The sequence below is a fragment of the Ranitomeya variabilis genome, chromosome 3 (genome assembly GCF_051348905.1).
Source record: "Ranitomeya variabilis isolate aRanVar5 chromosome 3, aRanVar5.hap1, whole genome shotgun sequence".
Classification (NCBI taxonomy): Eukaryota; Metazoa; Chordata; class Amphibia; order Anura; family Dendrobatidae; genus Ranitomeya; species Ranitomeya variabilis.
The window spans coordinates 418,974,777-418,994,900 of record NC_135234.1 but is presented as its reverse complement, the minus strand read 5'-3'; the positions used below and the strand labels follow the sequence as shown (position 1 = coordinate 418,994,900).

Here is a 20,124-nt window from a genome sequence, read left to right as displayed (position 1 = left end):
CGCGAATTGCATGGTAACTGATGTAGAGTGCCAACCTCCGCTTGCAGGCAGGTTCTGAGACGAAGGAATCACAGGGTTAACTTAGAGCGTACTTTTTAGTGTGGTGTCTGTGTTGACTTGCTTATTGTTACTCTTTTTTATGTTTACTCTCAATAAAAGTTATATTTTATTACTATTCTTTTGGAGCTCCTTTTAGGTTAGCATTCTTTATTCTGAACCTTCTGGTCTCTTATTCAACACATCTAACGTGGCATAAAACAAGATCTACATAGAGCGTACTTCTTTCTTTGGAGCAATGTCAATCCTATACATTAAGGATATACAAACCTCTGAAGGATCTGTTCACTTTACTACCAAGATAAATCAATATTGCTGTATACGGACCATAGTACTGCCGTACAATGCCACTTTTGACATAAAGATGTGGTCAATGACATGATTAGCTATAATTGAAGAATTGACATACATAAAGTACAGTGCATGCTGTGATATGGCCCCCCTATCAGGAGTGAGGAGGTCGTCCAGTTAGTGCAACAGTAACCAATATATTCCTTAAATTAATGTATCAAACATATGTACTCAGAGACTTCTGCTATTCCTACAGCAGATTACAGTTTTATCACCTTTTCTAAATCACAACTACATGTGCGAAAATATAGGATATGCCACAAAATGTTCTTTGTATGATGCTTACTTGGCATGACTTCATTCCCACTGGTAGGACCTCATTGCAGTCTTCATTCTCTATAATCTGGTATTTTCTACCTAATTGAAAATAAAACAGCTTTACAGTACAGTATGCACTCCTCCAAATTACAGCAGGATCCTACCTATCGATATAAATGTAGTCTTCAGCCAAGGAGAGGATTCACATTAAGTAAGGTTCCCAGCAATGAAGGTCGCCTTATTGTGGCTGCTGGGCATGCATGAATTGTTCAAATTATGTGCTAAGTATCTTACATTTTTCCAATTTTCTAGAGCGGTAATGCAATTCAAATTTCATATATTTCATGTTTATATGAGTGCATGGAGATAGCTACTCTTAGTATGCACCTGTACACACCAATTTCCTGTTTGGAAATGATAGTCTTTTGATATCCCTCTCCTAGATATGCCCTGGCTTCTCCTATGATGTAAATGTCCCGGAGTCTCCTATGATGTTTATGCCCCAGCCTCTCCTGTGATGTATATGTCCTAGCCCCTCCTGTAATCTATATGCCCCGCTGTCTTCTATGATGTATGTGCCCCAGTATCGTCTGTGTAATGTATATGCTGCAGTCCCAGTGTCTCCTACGTGATGTATATACAGTAGTCTGTGTCTTCTATGTGATGTATGTAGAGCACTTTCAATGTCTCCTATGTGATGAAAATACAATACTTCTCCCACTACTTGAGTTCTATAAATGTTACATGAGCAGTGATGAATTTCCCACTGTGAAAATACCTGCAGTGTATTATACATCTGTGTTCAGAACTTACTGCTGTGAATTTTTTTTTAAATTCATGGCGAAGAGCTGAATCTGCTCGAGACTGATGTAAATCTGGAAAAGCAGTTGCAAGCAGCAACATCACCAATACCACCTAACTTTGTCACACTAACGAGAAGTAGTTCCAGCCATCACATTAGGGTTGAGTTAATTAAATGTTTGACCAAATATAGCAGGATAAATTTCAAGTTGATATTTTTGTACGGTCCTCGAGTTATTGTATACCATATTTTTTGGACTATAAGATGCACTTTTTTACCAAAAAAACTTTGGGGAAAATGTTGGTGCGTCTTATGGTCGGAGTGTACTTACAGTTAGTGTGGTGGCAGCAGGAGTCGGGTAATTCTTCCAGTGGTCCGACGTAGCAGGGCGCTGATCCCGCTCCCATCCCAGCCTGGTGCGGCAGGTTTGACGGTGCTCGGTGGTGCGGGGGCTCCGGCGACATTTTGTGAAAGCCCGGAGCCCCTGAACTTCCATTGCCTCAATGCTGTGGAATCCGGTAAAATGGCTACCGGAGGCGGCGCATGCGCAGTTTGAGATCTCGACTTCAAGATCTCATCGATCTCGTTACCGAGATATCAATCTGCGCCTGAGGAATGAATCTGGCCTCCGGGAAAATGACCGCTGGAGGAGGCACATGCACCGATTGAGATCTCGGCTCCGAAACCTCGGCTCACGAGATCTTGGGACGAGATCTTGTTGCCGAGATCTCAATCTACGCATGCGCCGCCTCCGGCGGCCATTTTCCCAGAGGCCACAGCATCAGGCAATAGAAGTGCGGGGGCTTTGGGATTTCACAAAATGCCCCAGCACCACCACGCACCACCGAACTTGCAGCACCAGACTGGGATGGGATTTCCCGGAGACCACCGCATTGCAGCAATGGATGTGCGGGGCCTCCGGGCTTTCACAAAATGTTGCCGTAGCCCTCCACACCGCCAAACCTGAGCACCAGTCTGGGTCAAATCATCGCCGGACCACCAAACACCCCCTATGACTCCGCACCACCAGCGCTGCCGATCCCCCTGGGTAAGCTGAATTCAGGAGTGTAAGACAGACCCCCATTTGACGCAGATTCTTAGTGTCCTATATATGACATTAGACATCTAAAGCCATTTTACAGTGACTACATAGGATTTCCAGTTAACCTTACCAGTATGTACTTATACCTATACATTACCATATATACAGTAAATCTACAAATACAGTACCAGTCAAAAGTTAGAACACAATTGTTCATGCAATGGTTTTCCTTGTTCTAATGGGAATGTTCACATTTCAGATTCAGACTGAAGCTAGCTAAATCGTGAAGGAGCACCTATGGCAAAAAGGACTAACGAAACACATGTGAAACAAACCAGAATATGTGTTAAACCTTAGATTTCTCAAAGTACCTACAGTTGTGCTCAAAAGTTTACATACCCCAGCAGAATTTTTGCTTTCTTGGCCTTTTTTGAGAGAATATGAATGATAACACCAAAACTTTTTTTCCACTCATGGCTAGTGGTTGGGCGAAGCCATTTATTGTCAAACTACGGTGTTTTCTCTTTTTAAATCATAATGACAACCCAAAACATCCAAATGACCCTGATCAAAAGGTCAAACACCCCACTTCTTAATACCGTGTATTGCCCCCTCTAACATCAATGACAGCTAGAAGTCTTTTGTGATAGTTGTGCATAAGGTTCTTTATTTTCTCAGATGGTAAGGCTGCCCACTCTTCTTGGCAAAAAGCCTTCAGTGCCTGTAAATTCCTGGGCTATCTAGCATGAACTGTGTCCTTGAGATCTCCCCAGAGTTGCTCAATGATATTGAGGTCAGGAGACAGAGATGGCCACTCCAGAACTTTCACTTTGTTCTGCTGTAGCCAATGGCAGGTCGACTTGGCCTTGTGTTTTGGATCGTTGTCATGTTGGAACGCCAAGTACATACATCCCATGCGCAGCTTTCGGGCTGATGAGTGCAAATTTGCCTCCAGTATTTGCTGATAACGTGCTGCATTCATCTTTCCTTCAACTTTGACCAAGTTTCCTGTGCCTTTTAGGCTCAAACATCCCAAAGACAGTAAAAATCCACCTCCTTGCTTTACAGTAGGAATGGTGTTCCTTTCATCATAGGCCTTGTTGACCTCTCTCCAAATGTAACGTTTATGGTTGTGGCCAAAAAGTTCAATTCTGGTCTCATCACTCCAAATTACCTTGTTCCAGAAGTTTTGAGGCTCATCTCTGTGCTGTTTTGCATATTGTAGGCGAAATACTTTGTGGCATTTGTGCAGTAATGGCTTTCTTCTGGTGACTCGACCATGCAGCCCATTTTTCTTCAAGTGCCTCCTTATTGTGCATCTTAAAACAGTCACACCGCTAGTTTTCAGAGAGTCCTGTATTTCAGCTGATGTTATTTGTGGGGTTTTCTTTGCATCCCGAACTATTTTCCTGGCAGTTGTGGATGACATTTTTGTTGGTCTGCCTGACCGTGGTTTTGTTTTTACAGAGTTTTCCATTTGTTAATCACAGTTTGAATGCTGCTGACTGGCATGATCAATTCCTTGGATATCTTTTTGTATCCCTTTCCTGTTTTATACAGTTCAACTACCTTTCTCCGTAGATCCGTTGACAATTCTTTTGCTTTCCCCATGACTCACAATCCAGAAACATCAGTGGCTGGATGAAAGATGCAAGAGTCAGTCTAGAACCCAGAAACTCACTCAGCTTTTATGCACACACACTGACAAGCAAACAGGTCACAGGTGAGGATGTTACCTTTAGTAGCCATTCAAACCCATTTGTGTCAACTTCTGTGCATGTTATTGGGCCAAATTCACAGGGTATGCGAACTTTTGATCAGGGTCATTTGTATTTTTTGGGTTGCCATTATGATTTAAAAAGAGAAAACACAGTAGGTTGATGATAAATATCTTCACCCAACTACTAACCATGAGTGGAGAAAAGGTTTTGGTGTTATCATTCATATTCTCTGAAAAAAGGACAAGAAAGCAAAATTTCTGCCGAGGTATGTAAACTTTTGAGCACAAATGTACCTTTTTCTTGGTTACATTGTGTAAAAAACGAATGTATATGAGAAAACTAAAAAGGGCAAAACTCAAGAAACTAGAATCAACCTAAAGCATAAAAAAAGAAAGAAGTATGCTCATACAAAGGAATAGGAAGCAGTATACCATGATTAAGATGGTTGTCGAAACGCTTTGGTTGAAACGCTGCACTATGTGCATGTGGCTGTAACATGCTGTATTATTTGTGTGGTTCACCACCAGTGAAAATATTTTTTCTATTTTAATGGCTCATTAAAAGCTATATTTTAATTCAAAAGACACAGTCTCTCGCTGAATTACACCTGATTCCTATTAGTCTACAACCGGCTGCTCAGCTTCTTTCCGTGCGAGTGTGGATGTGGAGAAATCCGTTTACCAGATGAGCTGACTATTTTGTACCTTTTTTCACATACAAAGGAATCACCTAAAATTAGTCACTGTTTATTTATTAATGTAAACAATTATTGTTTTTATGTTGTAGCATGCTTTTATCGGCAATTTAATAAACAGTGACCAATATTAGGTGATCCCTTTGTGTAAAAGCAGGCCTTCAGAAACCTTTCTACGCCAGGAAAAAGCAAGAGCAACTCAACTAAGTACAGTAAACCAAATTGCCAATCCATCATTGCTTTATTATGTGACTCTCAGAAAATCAAAAAAATTGCTACAACCTTGAAGCAATCTTCAAATATAGTCATGAAAAAATCAATCACTGTGATAAAACTGGCTCTCATGAGGTGGGACCCTGGATAGAAAGCCTAAGATGACCTCTGCTGCAGAGAATAACTTGATCATTGCCACGTCTGTGACTCAAAAAGGCTACCTTGGTCAGACTTGGCATAAGCCATAAACTTGGCAAACTCCAGAGAAACCCCAATGCCCTTTAACTCTTGTGCAAGGATCTGGTTTTATAACAGGACCCAGTGGGTTGCTACCACGGAAGGGCTGCCATGTAGAAGTGTGAAACTACAGGCAGGAATAATCGCAAATCAGGGTCAAAGCCAAGAGGCCCAAATCTCATCAGGGCCAAAATCGTAAAGCTAGCGGGAAATCAAAAGTGAAGCTGGGTTCAGGAAAAGGATAAATGGGGAAGAAACACCAGATGCAGAGCACACAGGTAAAGATAAGGTAGCACAAGTATTGCCTGACAGTGGGAACTGGCACTTAGGGGTTTATATAGTAATAGCCCCACCCAGAGCTGACAGCTGCTAGAAACCCAAATGAACAGGAATAACCCTGTAGCTTCTGAACTGGCCAGAGCCTCAAGTCCCAGGAATAATAAAGGATTCATGCTGTCAAGCAACACCTGCAACAACAGCAAAGTGCCACATAGCTGCTGAAACAGAAATCGGCACTGATGTTACAATCAGAAACCACAAATTGACAGTACCTCATCTAACACATAATAACACATCTCAACATCAAGTGTCCAAAGCAAACTACGAAAAGTAGGCCTTTATGAGCAAATTGCTGAAAAAAAACTACTACTGAGGGCAACAAGCAAGAAGAAGATATTTGCTTGGTTTAAGCACACAAAGTGTAATAATTATAGGGGATAACTCAGGAGACTCTTTGCATGGAACAAGACTACTACAGGACACAGTTTTATAAGTGGTAAAGTCTATATTATCACACGGTGATTCAAACACGTGCAGAGAGAAACTCAAGTCCACAACACTTGGTGCAAATAATAAATGCAGCTTAGCAGTCCATAGGAAACTTCAGGGAAAATGCAATAAAGCAGAAAGTCTATGAAGCACAGTTATTCTTGAGGATACTTGACACGAATAAATCCTTGTCTTAGTCCAGGCACAGATAGATATGCTTATTAGGCAGTTCAAATCATATCTTAGCTCAACCAGGGAGGCCTGGTTAATAGTCTCAGGTTATTGCAAAGCAGCAACAGCTTACATGACCAGCAAATGCAGATGGAAGTAAACACGAACAGCAGATGAAGGAGGATTATTGGAACTGGTGTATGCAGCAGGAACTCAGAGCAGAGTAGCAGGATCACCACACAGGTTCACAGGAGCAGGTGTATAGCCAGGGAGTAATCAGAGGTCAAGAGCTGGATGCAAGGCAGAATACTCTAGCACAGACTGAAGGCTGGGGTGGAGTTTTCTAGCAGGAAGACACAGTGCACATGAGACGAAAAACGCCATCTTGGAAAAGGGCAGTAATGCACAAAAGGTAAAAAATGTTCAGAGTCCTGACACAAAGACTGTACAGTGAATCAGTGGAAATCTGTACTGTGATCTGGTATATAGAAAAACTTGGCACTCAATAATATTTGAAGAGAATTAGAGTAATTTATTTCACATCCAGACAAACAGATCTGGATATGTACTCAGATGAGGTAGCTTAGTGGCAATGCATATGGTAGCGAATTTCAAAGGCAGTGTATGGAGACCATGACTGCAAGCATGCTTAGCTGCTTGGGCGTGCGGTGAGCCCACACTGTACACGTACTGTGCCTGGAGCGCTGGTGGCGTGCTGGGACGCTGAGGGAGGCGCGCCAGATCCAATGCTCCAGATAAACTTGCTCTAAGAAGGTTCACATCGAACCGAAAACGTTTAGCAGCAATTGAGCTACAATTGATCTGTTTGTCTGGATGTTAAATAAATGACTCTAATTCTCTTCAAATATTATTGAGTGCCAAGTTTTTCTATATACTTGACTTAACGGGCTGGAGACCCTACTTGAGCACCTATACTCACAGTTCTATAGAGTGCCGTGTAACTTGTTATATACTGTACTGTGGTCTGATTAGTCAAAATTTGAGATTTTTGTTAACAAACGTTAACGATGGTTTCTACATGTGAGGTGCCCACAGTGAAACTTGAAGGAGCTGGTGAGATGGTGCTTTGCTGGTGACATTGTTCGTGATTTATTTCAAATTCACGCTTGATGGCCTCCACAATCACCTGACCTCAACTTAATGAAGATTGTTTGTGATGAATTGGACCGGATAATGAATGTAAAGCAGACAACAAGTGCTTAGAACCTTTGAGAACTTTGTTGGAAAGCAATTCCAGGTGACTACCTGATGAAGCTGCTTGAGAGAATTTCAAGGGTACATAAAGCAGTGGCTACTTTGCAGAATCTAAAGTTTAATACAAATTCTGGTTTGTTTTACACATGTTTCTTTACTCCTTGTTTCTCTTTTGTCTCGTCATGGTTTTGATGTCATCAGTCTGAATCTACAATGTGCACATTCCAATAAGAACAAAAAAAATACTGCATCAATGGGTGTGTCCAAACTTTTGACTGGCATAAGAGATGTTCTGTATTGAAATAGCATACATAGCAACAGAGATTTTTTTTACTTTTCTGCCATTTTCTGTTTCACGTATAAAGGAAATAAAACCTGAAAAATAGCGAAATAGTTTCTCCAGTTTAGTTTCTTCACTGTCCTCACAACAAGCTGTATTACTTTTCTGCTCTTGCTTGTTCTGCTCATCTTCGTCACTGTCGCAGATAAGTTCACATGGCTTCTTTTTCCTCAGACTCTCTGCCTTTACTACATTGGAGAGAAACAATTAACTTTGCTATTGTTAACTACTGTACGTTATACGATGTGCTTAAAAAGAAATTGGCACAAGTTAAAAATAATGGCAAAACTTTATCAAAGACCATCAGCAAAGGATGAGATTGTTGGAATGTGAAGAGAAAAAATAAGGTCTTATGTAGGCATAATTGTTCTTTAACCCCCTTTACCAACATGTACATATAAGGCGCAAGTCGGTAGCGGGAGTATGGAGCACACTCACAGGGTGAGTCTGAACCAGGGATGGGCAATTAATTTTCCTTAGGGGCCATATGAGAGACCATGACTGTTGTGGAGGGACGAACAAATAGGCTGAAATTAATTCTGCTCAATATTGATATTATCATATTAATTATCATTATTTTATTTAATATTAATAGCACCACTTAATATTTAGCCTAATTAAGTATGCTGACATCCCCCTATATGCCGTATGAGCCCCCTCACAGCCCCTATATACTGTTTGAGCCCACACACAGGCTCCTAGAAACAGTGAGACCCCACAGCCCTTCTATAAACAGTATGAGTCCCCACATAGCCCACTGTATACAATACGAGAACCCACATATCCCCCTGTATACATTGTGAGCACTCACATAGCCCCCTGTATATAGTGTGAACAACCACAGCCTATCTATAAACAGTAGGAGACTCCACATAGCTCCCTGTATACAGTGTGAACATCCACAGAGCCCTCTATATATAGTGTGAGCACTCACAGCCTCTCTATATACAGTATTAGACCCTACATATCACTTTACATTCAGTATGAGTCCCCCCTTTATAACCTCAATATATTATATTTAATATGAGCCATCACATAGACCCTATTTATAGTATGAACCCCATATAGCCCTCAATTAATTGTATAAACCCCCAGATAGGCGCCCTAAATACAGTATGAGTCCACATAGCGCTCCAAATACAGTATGAGCCCCAACATAGTCACTTAAATACCGTATGAGCCACCACATAGCCTTCTATATACGGTATCAGCCATTACATAACCCCCTAAATACAGTATGAGCCCACACATAGCCCCCTATTTACATGCAAACATCCCATAAACATATTTAAAAAAAACACATCATGTTTCTGTTCCCTTGGCGATCTCCTCCTGCCTCTGGATAACTGACTCTTTACGTACAGCAGACGCGATAAAGTGATGTCATTGCTTCTGCTGGCTCAGTCGCACACGCTGATTGGTGAAAGAAGGAACCTGTGGCTCCATCTTCCACCAATGTATTCCCCAATATCGGCATCCTGAGGATGCAGATAGCGGTTACAGCAGGCAGCGGTGGTGGACAGACAGAGAGCGAGGGTATGGTGTGGCCCGTGGGCCACTATTTAAGCGCTTTGGCTGACTCAGTCAGAGGGCTAGATGAGCCCGCAGGCCAGTTTGCCCAGCTCTGGTCTGACCCCTCTAATAGACTTGCCTGTTACAGAATATGAATGCCATATTACATTTCTAGAGCCCACAAGGTGCCAAGACACCAGAAACCCCTCAAAAGTGACCCCATATTGAAAATTAAGCTCCTCAAGAAATTCAACTTGGGGTGTTGTGATTCACAGGTGCTTTACGAAAATTTTATTTATTGGGACATGAAAATTAAAAATTTAGTTTTTTTCTACGAAAATGTTATTTTAGCCCCATGTATTTCCCTTTCACAAGGGTAACAGGTGAAAATGGACAGCACAACTTGGAAATCAATGACTGATGAGTACACCACTACCTCATAAGTGGTTGGTAACTACTCTTTGGGCACATGGCAGGACTCAGAAGGGAAGGTGTGCTGTTTGAATTTTGCAGCACATCTTTGGCTGGAAGAAATCGTGGATGATGTGTCACGTTTTTAGTGCTTCCAAGGTGTCAAAACAGTAGAAATACCCAACAAATGACTCCATTTTGGAATCTACATTCCACAAGGAATTTTTCAAGTATAGTATGGTAATAATTTTGTTTATGGTTTAAAACATTGGGAAGCAAAAATGAAAAATGAAAAATTTTCGGTTTTTGTTTTTCGCTCCCCTCCTCCCCGAAGCCATAACTTTTTTTATTTTTCCATCAATATGGCCATGTGAGGGCTTTTATTGGGGGACGAGTTGTACTTTTGAATGACACCATTAGTTTTACCATGTCGTGTACTAGAAAACGGGAAAAAAATTCCAAGTGAGGTGAAATTGCAAAAAAGTGCAATCCCACACTTGTTTTTTGTTTGGCTTTTTTGCTAGGTTCACTAAATGCTAAAACTGACCCACTATTATGATTCTCCAGGTGATTACGAGTTCATAAACACCAAACATGTCTAGGTTAGTTTTTATCTAAGTGGTAAAAAAATTCCAAACTTTGGTAAAAAAAAATTGTGCAATTTTCCGAGACCCGTAGCGTCTCCATTTTTCGTGATCTCGGGTTGGGTGAGGGCTTATTTTTTGCTTTCCGAGCTGACGTTTTTAATGATACCATTTCAATGTTGATACGCTCTTTTGATCGCCCGTTATTGCATTTTAATGAAATGTCACGGCGACCAAAAAAAGTAATTCTGGCGTTTTTAATTTTTTTCTCGCTACGCCATTTAGCGATCGGGTTAATTCTTTTTTATATTGATAGATCGGGCGATTCTGAATGCAGTGATACCAAATATGTGTAGGTTTGATTTTTTTATTGTTTTATTTTGAATGGGGCGAAAGGGGGGTGATTTGAACTTTTATATATTTTTTTTTTTTTTCATATTTTTAAAAACATTTTTTTTTACTTTTGCCATGCTTCAATAGCCTCCATGAGAGGCTAGAAGTTGGTATAGCCTGATCGGCTCTGCTACATAGGAGCGATGCTCAAATCGCCCCTATGTAGCTGAATTATGTCATGTGACGGGGACACCAGTGCGCGCATTTCCATCCGGATGGCCGGAAGCGCTTGTTAAATGCTGCAGTCAGAGTTTGACAGCGGCATTTAGGCTGGTTTCACATTTGCATCTGTGTAGGCAGCGTTTCATCTGCATACATTCGTGCTGCATACATACAGTATGTTTAACATGGTGTACGTAGAGACATGAGTTTGCCTGCGGATGCGTACGCATGCGTCGTTTCGCGGTGTGCGGCGGGGTCCAGCGAACACAACATGTTGCATTTTTAGAAGCGGCAAAAATCCGACAAATATGCGCATGAGTGCATTAAAAAACGCATTACTCCCTATGGGAACGCATGCATATGCATGTCCTTGCGTACGCATGCGTTTGATGCGCTTGTGTACTTCGGACTGCGCATGTCCAGGAACTGACTGAGACATGCCCATTGAGACACGCCACATGGAAATATCGAACGCATGCGCATAAAAACGCAGGCCATAAACGCATACAAATGCATGCACGCGCAGTGATTTTTTTTTGCCGTCATGCGTAAGCTGATGTGGATAAAAAACGCTGCGTAAGCATGGGTTTGCGCATGCGGGTGATACGCTGCAGACTCAAACGCTAATGTGAACCTAGCCTCAACCAGTTAATAGGTGTGGGCGGATTGCAATTCCGCCCGAGCCTATTTCAGGCACATGCCAGCTGTTCAAAACAGCTGACACATCCCGGCTTTGATGCAGGCTCACCCGCCAGAGTCCGCATCAAAGTGGGGGGTTCTGCCATTGGACGTACGACTCCGTCCAATGGCAGAAAGGGGTTAAAATTATGCTTTAGCCCACAATTTTTTTTTCACAACGGGTCCCACAATGCAGAAAACAAATTCTTCCATTCATAGCAATAACACATATGTGGTCGAAAACTGCTGATGGGACACACCGCTTGGTTCAGAAGGAAATAAACGCTCTTTGGCTTTTAGAATGCAGATTTGTCTAGAATAGTTTGGGGGTGCAATTTTCAGAACCCTCAAGGTGCCAAAATAGCAGAAAATCCCCCAAAGTGACCTCTTTTTGGAAACTTAACTCCTCTAAAAAAAAATTTTTTTTCCACGAAAAAGTAATTTTAGCCCCAAATTTTTCATATTCACAAAGAATAATAGGAAGACGTGGACTCCAACATTTATAAACAAATTTCTTACAAATGCAGCAATACCCAATATGTCCTGTCCTGTCCAATGATTTATGAATCATACAGACTTTATTTTTATTGTGCTGCTGTTTTACAAGTCTGGCCTTCCTCTCTCCCTGTAGCTCTGATGTCAGTAAACCCTCCCTTCTTCTTCCTCATTCTGCAAGCCAGCCATGTTAAGAAGCACATCTGTGTGGAGACACGATGGTCAGTGGGTGCTTTCGTCCGCTGGCCTGGCTGTCTTTAGAAAGACCACAAGGGCCAGGGCTCATCCCATTGAACACCCGTACTCCTTTCCCGTGGGAAGAACACTACTCAGACAACACAGACTGAGGGTGCTATACTCTGGTAAGACTTTATTGGATCACCAATAGTCAAAAACATTTAGTACATTGCTAGCAAGTACACAAGATGGTGCAAAATGAGTCTCACCCTTCTGGAGGCTCACCAGGGATTAGAACCTCCGTGACTTCTGTGCATCTAGGGCCAACTACCCCAACAAGTAGCACCCCGCTTTTGGCAGGCACCTACAAAGAAGAGGTAGCAGCAAGCTTAGAAAGCTGACTGAGCAAAGTGAAGTATTTGGCCGGGTAACCTGATTGTCCCAACTTGGGTTCTCCAAACTACTTTATGGACTCAGTGATGGGAAGTGGAGCAGATCTGTATTCCACCAGCTGGAAATGTGGTTTCTGAGCGGACGTCCTGTAGAGTTTATATCTCACAGCTCTCATTTCAGGCCATTGTCCCACAGGATTGGGGATAGGTGGGTAGAGGTAATCCCTCATTGTTCAATCAGACTACATATTTGTCCTCCAAGTTGTGCAGTCTATTACACCGCACAAATTAACATACAAGAGTCAACAGACAGTCTCATATGAACCAATGGCTCGGGTCCCCTGACCTACTGAACAAAAGAACAATATGTCTGGCATAATTAAGAATAAATCACCCCTGACCCAGTGGCCAGAGTGACACTGTGTCCTCATAGTCTGCATCTTTAATTCGGAATAATTTCTTTTTATCTACTATAATTGTGCATAACTACAAGAATTCAGCTGGAAAATAAACCTTCTTCTGAAATCTTCACATGTGCCTCTGCAGTCGAGTCAAACTATCTGATGAAATAATTTTGTAAGTAACTATACAACGAGAGCCACAGAAACGGTTTCTCAAGCGTCCTACACTCGCAGTCTAGTTATGGAGTCAGAATAGTAAAAATAACTACCAGATACATCTGTACAGACAGTTTACAGCTTCCATGATAAATATGAGCTTTCATGTGATGTATCAGACTTACAATACAGACCAAACGTTTGGACACACCTTTTCAGTTAAAGATTTTTCTGTATTTTCATGAAAATTGTACATTCACACTGAAGGCATCAAAACTATGAATTAACACATGTGGAATTATATACTTAACAAAAAAGTGTGAAACAATTGAAATTATGTCTTATATTCTAGGTTCTTCAAAGTAGCCACCTTTTGCTTTGATGACTGCTTTGCACACTGTTGGCATTCTCTTGATGAGCTTCAAGAGGTAGTCACCGGGAATGGTTTTCAATTCACAGGTGTGACCTGTCAGGTTTAATAAGTGGGATTTCTTGCCTTATAAATGTGGTTGGAACCATCAGTTGTGTTGTGCAGACATCAGGTGGATACACAGCTGATAGTCCAACTGAATAGACTGTTAGAATTTGTATTACGGCAAGAAAAAAGCAGCTAAGTAAAGAAAAACGAGTGGCCATCATTACTTTAAGAAATGAAGGTCAGTCAGTCCGAAAAATTGGGCACACTTTGAAAGTGTCCCCAAGTGCAGTGGGAAAAACCATCAAGCGCTACAAAGAAACTGGCTCACATGAGGTCTGCCCCAGGAAAGGAAGACCAAGAGTCACCTCAGCTTCTGAGGATAAGTTTATCTGAGTCACCAGCCTCAGAAATCGCAGGTTAACAGCAGCTCAGATTAGAGACCAGGTCAATGCCACACAGAGTTCTAGCAGCAGACACATCTCTACAACAACTGTTAAGAGGAGACTTTGTGCAGCAGGCCTTCTTGGTAAAATAGCTGCTATGAAACCACTGCTAAGGACAGGCAACAAGCAGAAGAGACTTGTCTGGGATAAAGAACACATGGAATGGACATTAGACCAGTGGAAATCTGTGCATTGGTATGATGAGTCCAAAGTTCAGATCTTTAGTTCCAACCACCGTGTCTTTGTGCGACGCAGAAAAGGTGAACGGATGGACTCTACATGCCTGGTTCCCATATACAGATATACCTCAGTGACACCATAGTGTCATAAATCGGGCTAAAAGTAGCCCATCAAAACTACGTACCCACTCAAAAATCAATATACGCACAAGGAGAAATGAGAGCAACCAGGTACAATTGATCAGAGTATTATTTATTATTAATAAGATCAAAAACCAGTACCGTAGATCCAATAACCAATAACCCCTTGATAAAGCGTTGCTGGGAGCACGCGAAAAGCACGTCGGGGTTGTTTCTGTGGGGTCACCCAACATTCCACTCGGGGCGTATTGACTTCTGCCTATGGTAAGCCTTTTCCCTTAGGAAAAATACTGATTGCTGGTAATGACTTTCTGAGACTTCTCATGTAAAGGGCGGCTTCCTTGCTAACAATGGCTCATGGCACTGCATAGCACTTTAGAGCTTTATGAACTTGTTTGCGCAATTGGGCAGCAGCAATATGTAACCTCCATAGTTTTTCTACACTGTTTCTGTGTGTTTTCTTCTTGTATTTGTCTTTTGATTAACTTTTGTGATGGTGATTGGATCTACTGGTTTTTGATCTTATTAATAATAAATAATACTCTGATAAATTGTACCTGGTTGCTCTCGTTTCTCCTTGTGCGTATGCCTGGTTCCCACCATGAAGCATGGAGGAGGAGGTGTGATGGTGTGGGGGTGCTTTTCTGTTGACACTGTTGGGGATTTATTCACACTTGAAGGAATACTGAACCTGAACCAGCATGGCTACCACAGCATCTTGCAGCGGCATGTTATTCCATCCGGTTTGCGTTTAGTTGGACCATCATTTATTTTTCAACAGGACAATGACGCCAAACACACCTCCAGGCTGTGTAAGGGTTATTTGACCAAGAAGGAGAGTGATTGGGTGCAACGCCACATGACCTGGCCTCCACAGTCACCAGACCTGAACCCAATCGAGATGGTTTGGGGTGAGCTGGACCGCAGAGTGAAGGCGAAAGGGACAACAAGTGCTAAGCATCTCTGGGAACTCCTTCAAGATTGTTGGAAGACCATTCCCGGTGACTACCTCTTGAAGCTCATCAAGAGAATGCCAAGAGTGTGCAAAGTAGTCATCAAAGCAAAAGGTGGCTACTTTGAAGAACCTAGAATATAAGACATATTTTCAGTTGTTTCACACTTTTTTGTTAAGTATATAATTCCACATGTGTTAATTCATAGTTTTGATGCCTTCAGTGTGAATATACAATTTTCATAGTCACGAAAATATAGAAAATCTTTAAATGAGGTGTGTCCAATCTTTTGGTCTGTACTGTATTTCAACAACTGCTGAGTCATATCACCAACGTCTCAAACCTGCTTCTTCCGAATTACCACTAGAGAGAGCTCTAGAATAATTGTGTGCAATTTATAACGTCTGCAAAGTTTCCAGCAACTTGATTCTGAGAAAGATTGCATAATAAGTGATATTATGTCCAAAGCAGAGGCAAGAATTGTACAAATACCAGAGATATCATCTCGTATTTCTGGATACACCAAGCAGTCAAATCGACCATCTTGGTCAAGCTCTTTAAAATCTTCAACTCTCAATAAGCAGTTTATAAGGGCACGTGCAGAAGCTGCAGGAGCTACTAAGATACAAGTTGTTTTTACGTGTAAGAAAACTGAGATGGAAGTGGATGCAGCATGTGAGAAGGCAGAAATGGAAAAGAAAGAAGTGCCCTAAATGGCAGAATTGGAAACAAAAGCAGTAAGCGAGAGAGCAGAAATGAAGGCAAGTGCAGCACGCAAACGGGCAGAAATAGGATTTCAAGAGAAGGAATGTGAACATTCTGTGGCAAGTGTGACACAGTGAGGGGTATGGTGGTGGGTGAGAGATATATTATTTCTAGCCTTTCATACTGGTAAAAAGCAAGGAAGGAGGTCTAGACCCGGCCTGCACCTTCTCTGATATTCCGGGTTTTTGGGGCAATGACTGGATTGCACAGAGGCAGATTTGAGGACAGCATAAATAGACAGCCAGCACTCCTCACTGTGTTGGTTGGTGGGAAAGAGATGAGGGGTGTTTTTTGTCAACATCAGTCTTGAACGGACTAGCACATCTGGAACGTTCCTAACCTGTATTGTGGAAACAAGCTGGACTTTAGCTTTGTCTGATGCAAGACTGTTTTGACTCTGCTACCAGTGTGAATAAAACACTAGGCTTGAACTGAAAACCTGCATGTGCCTCCTTACTGCGTTCCTGCCATGGCCTACCCGATCGAATCTCCACAAAAAGTTAAAGGTCCTGGAAGAAGCTACCAATGGCAGTAAAGAACTTCTACATACTGTAGATGATGGACAACTTTGCCCACAAGTGAAAAGGCAATTGGTCTGCTCTCTAAGACCCAGGAAATGTTGTCGACAGCAAACCTCAGACTTCATGAGATTATCTGACACAGCCAGGAGGTATTAAAAGTAGTCGTGTCTGAGATCCATGCAATGAGCTTACAGAACCGCGATCTGGACATATTCCCATTTCAAGTGTCCGCCTGTGATAAAACCCTTTCACAGGCCAATTACAACTGAGAAAAAATATGCAGATCTGCAATGCCTTATTGAATAACAGTGGTCCGAGTGCAATCCGATTTTTTTATGCTACTGTGAGCGAACCCTAATAGAACAGATCAGGGAACACGAGTAATAATAGCAGATGCCAACTAGCTGAATTCTGAGGAAGCATCACACAGCCTGATAACGGCTTATTGGTACAAGCGAATCACGAGACATAATCCAATATGGGACAGCGGTGCTTGCTTGATAGCCTTTTTTTCTGCTGCTGTTCCTTTAATTTTTCTGCAGAGCATGCATACACACAGCCTTCATTGCATTGCTGGGTGCTGCTGCAGCACATATAATGCTGGAGTATGTCCAACGCTGGCCTGCGGCAGCATCGGGATGTTGTTTGTGGGCAGAGTTAGCGAGCTCTTTTCTCCTATCCCGCTCCTGCCTATGTTATGTATCCACCAGTTTCAGTGATGAAAACACAGCAGTCTCCTATGTGGTGCATATACAGTATTCTCGGTGTCTCCTATGTGATAAATTTACAGCAATCTCAGTGTCTCCTATGTGTTGTATATACAGCAGTCTCAGTGTCGTCTATGTGATGTATATACAGAAGTCATGGTGCCTACTATGTGATGAATATACAGCAGTCCCAATGTCTGTTATGGGTTGTTTACACCACACCTCCCACTGCTTGAGATTTATAAGCATTACGTGAGCAGTGATAAATTTCCCAATTTTCAAAAGACATGTTTATATATAAACACAAATATGCATCTGTGTTTAGAACAACTTAATGCTATGAGCAGAGTTTTACAAGACTTACCATTAAAAACAGTCGACTATGCTCCAGACCAAAGCAAACATGCAAAACCAGTTGTAAGTAGCAACATCATCACAATCATCTTACATCACACATCTCATCATAGAGAAGAAGCTCCATCCTAAGGGTGATTTTATTATCATCTTAGTGACTGAGCCAATTTTGACACCTTGATCTAAATGTTTGTCCCCGATAAAATAAAAAAGGGACCACGAGTGCTGACACTGGTGGAATGGCCAAAGAGGTCAAAAGTGGTGCTCTCTGCCAAGTATATGGTGCTCAAAGGAAAAAACAATATGCAAACAGGGAATAACCTTTGGCACTGGTAGAATGGCGCCGGCAATGGAGGTGAGTATAGGCTTTGTTATTGTAATCCTTCATGTGCTACAGAGGAATTAATGCAAAGTGGAATGAAAAAAAATAAATTGCAATATTCCTCAAAAATGTTGCTGAAGCCCCAATTTTTTCAAGTAGTAGCACGATAAAATAGATCCCACTATTTGTTACCCAGTTTCATCTGAGCACGCTGATAAAACAAGTGGTCAGCATTACAGAATGCTGTAGATAAGCCCCTGATGCTGGTGGGCTTAGCTCACCTTCCATTTTGGGGGTGACAGGTTCCCTTTAAGGAGCCGCAAAGATGCCAAAACAGCAGAAAAAAAAAACAAAATTGACCCCATTGTGAAAATTACACCTCTCAATGAATTCACCTACAGCTGTAATGACTATTTTGTAACATCCATGCCATGCCAATCTGCCAGTATATTGGCCATACATTGTGCCCCTATAAAGTGTAGAGCCTCCATATATTGTAGCGCCTTCATACATTGTGCTTAGCTTGTGCTTCAGGAGACATGCACTTCATAAATTGTTAAATGCAATCCCCTCACTACATTAATTCCAAACATATGGCTGCTTACTATGGTTTGGGAGTGCAAATTTAACTGGATATTATTTGAGATGGCAGGAGCTTTGTATTAGTATTTGTTCTACCAGTAACATGAAAGCCCCCTATAGTTCCAGTGACAGATGACGGACCTGAGTGGGGGCTGGTTTTGTGTGGGATAAATTAGGGTTTTAAATGGTAACATTTTGGGGTACGTAATATTTTTCGATGGATTTCAGAATAAGGCTGGTATCATGTTCTTGTGTTCTTCTCTGAGCACTTACCTTGGGGTTTCTGTGTAAATCCCACAAAAATGTGATTCAGACTAATCCCCCATCGAAACCACCCACCATAATGAGGCAGATGCAGACACTTTGGTCATTCCACATTCCAGTGGTATCCATCTTTTTGGGAGTGCACAGTTCTGTTGTCGTTCACACTTGTGCGCTAAAAAGACACCTAAAATAATGGGACACTGGGAAAACAGAGACCAGAGTTCAAAGTGACTCCATTTGCCTCATTATAGTGAGTGGTTCCGTCAGGCGTTTTTGTCTGAATTGCGGTTTTTGGGATCTATACAGAAACCACGACAGAAGTGCTCAGCGAAGAGCGCAGGATAAATGTGACCCCGGTCTTATTCCGATTTTTGGGAGGTAGAATGAACAAATAAACAGCAATACAAGAATATTTCTTATTTTTCTTTTTGCACTGTTTTGCGCTAAAAGTGATTAGACGACTTTATTCTTGTAGGCGGTGTGATTACAGTGATACAATATTTATATATTTTTTACATTTTGCTACAATCACAGTAAAAATATTTTTTTTATAAGAAAAATAGTTTTTTTGTCACCATATTCTGAGAGCTGTAGCTTTATTTTTTTGTGAACGGAGCTGCATGATGGCTTATTTTTTGAGCGACTAGTTGGAGATTTTTTTTTGGTACCATTTTGGGGTACTAAACGTTTTTTTATCGCTTTTTATTCAGATCTTTCAGACACAGAATGATCACAAACCAGAAATTCAGCTATTGTTTTTATTTATTTTTTGCACAGTTCATTGTCCGGTAAAAGTGATAAGCCCAATCTATTCTTTGGGTCGGTACCATTACAGTGATACCACATTTATATAGTTTTTTTATGCTTTGCTAATTTTACACACTAAAAACAATATTTTACAAAAAATGATTTGTTTTTGCATTGCTTTTTTTTATATATATATAGATGTCACCCTCGCGGGGATTTAGGGAGCTATTCACTTATTCCTGACCGCCGTTTTAAAATAGCGATCAAGATTAAGGCCCCTTAACAAGCGCCGTTTTAATGTGTATTGGCGGTCATTAAAGCAGACTCAATTCCAAGCTGGCATCCCATCAGAAGAGAAAGAAGACTGAGCTGCAGGAGCGTGAGAAACATATACAGAAAATGAGTCAAGTCTGTCAGACAATCAGGTGAATGGGTCTTTAGATATTAGGTGATTAACTGCTAACATGTGGATCGTTAAATCTGAGTACAGAGAGCCAA

General features: G+C 41.5%; 1 protein-coding gene across 1 annotated transcript in view; it reads right to left on the bottom strand.

The window, feature by feature from the left end:
- TEX14 (testis expressed 14, intercellular bridge forming factor) overlaps positions 1 to 20,124 on the bottom strand; it is a 416,166-nt gene that overhangs the window by 71,629 nt on the left and 324,413 nt on the right. The window contains exons 17-18 of the mRNA XM_077296342.1: positions 7,905 to 8,057; positions 695 to 765 (exon numbers count right to left, since the gene is read on the bottom strand). Coding sequence (XP_077152457.1) covers positions 695 to 765; positions 7,905 to 8,057 — 224 coding nt within the window. The remainder of the gene's footprint in view (positions 1 to 694; positions 766 to 7,904; positions 8,058 to 20,124) is intronic.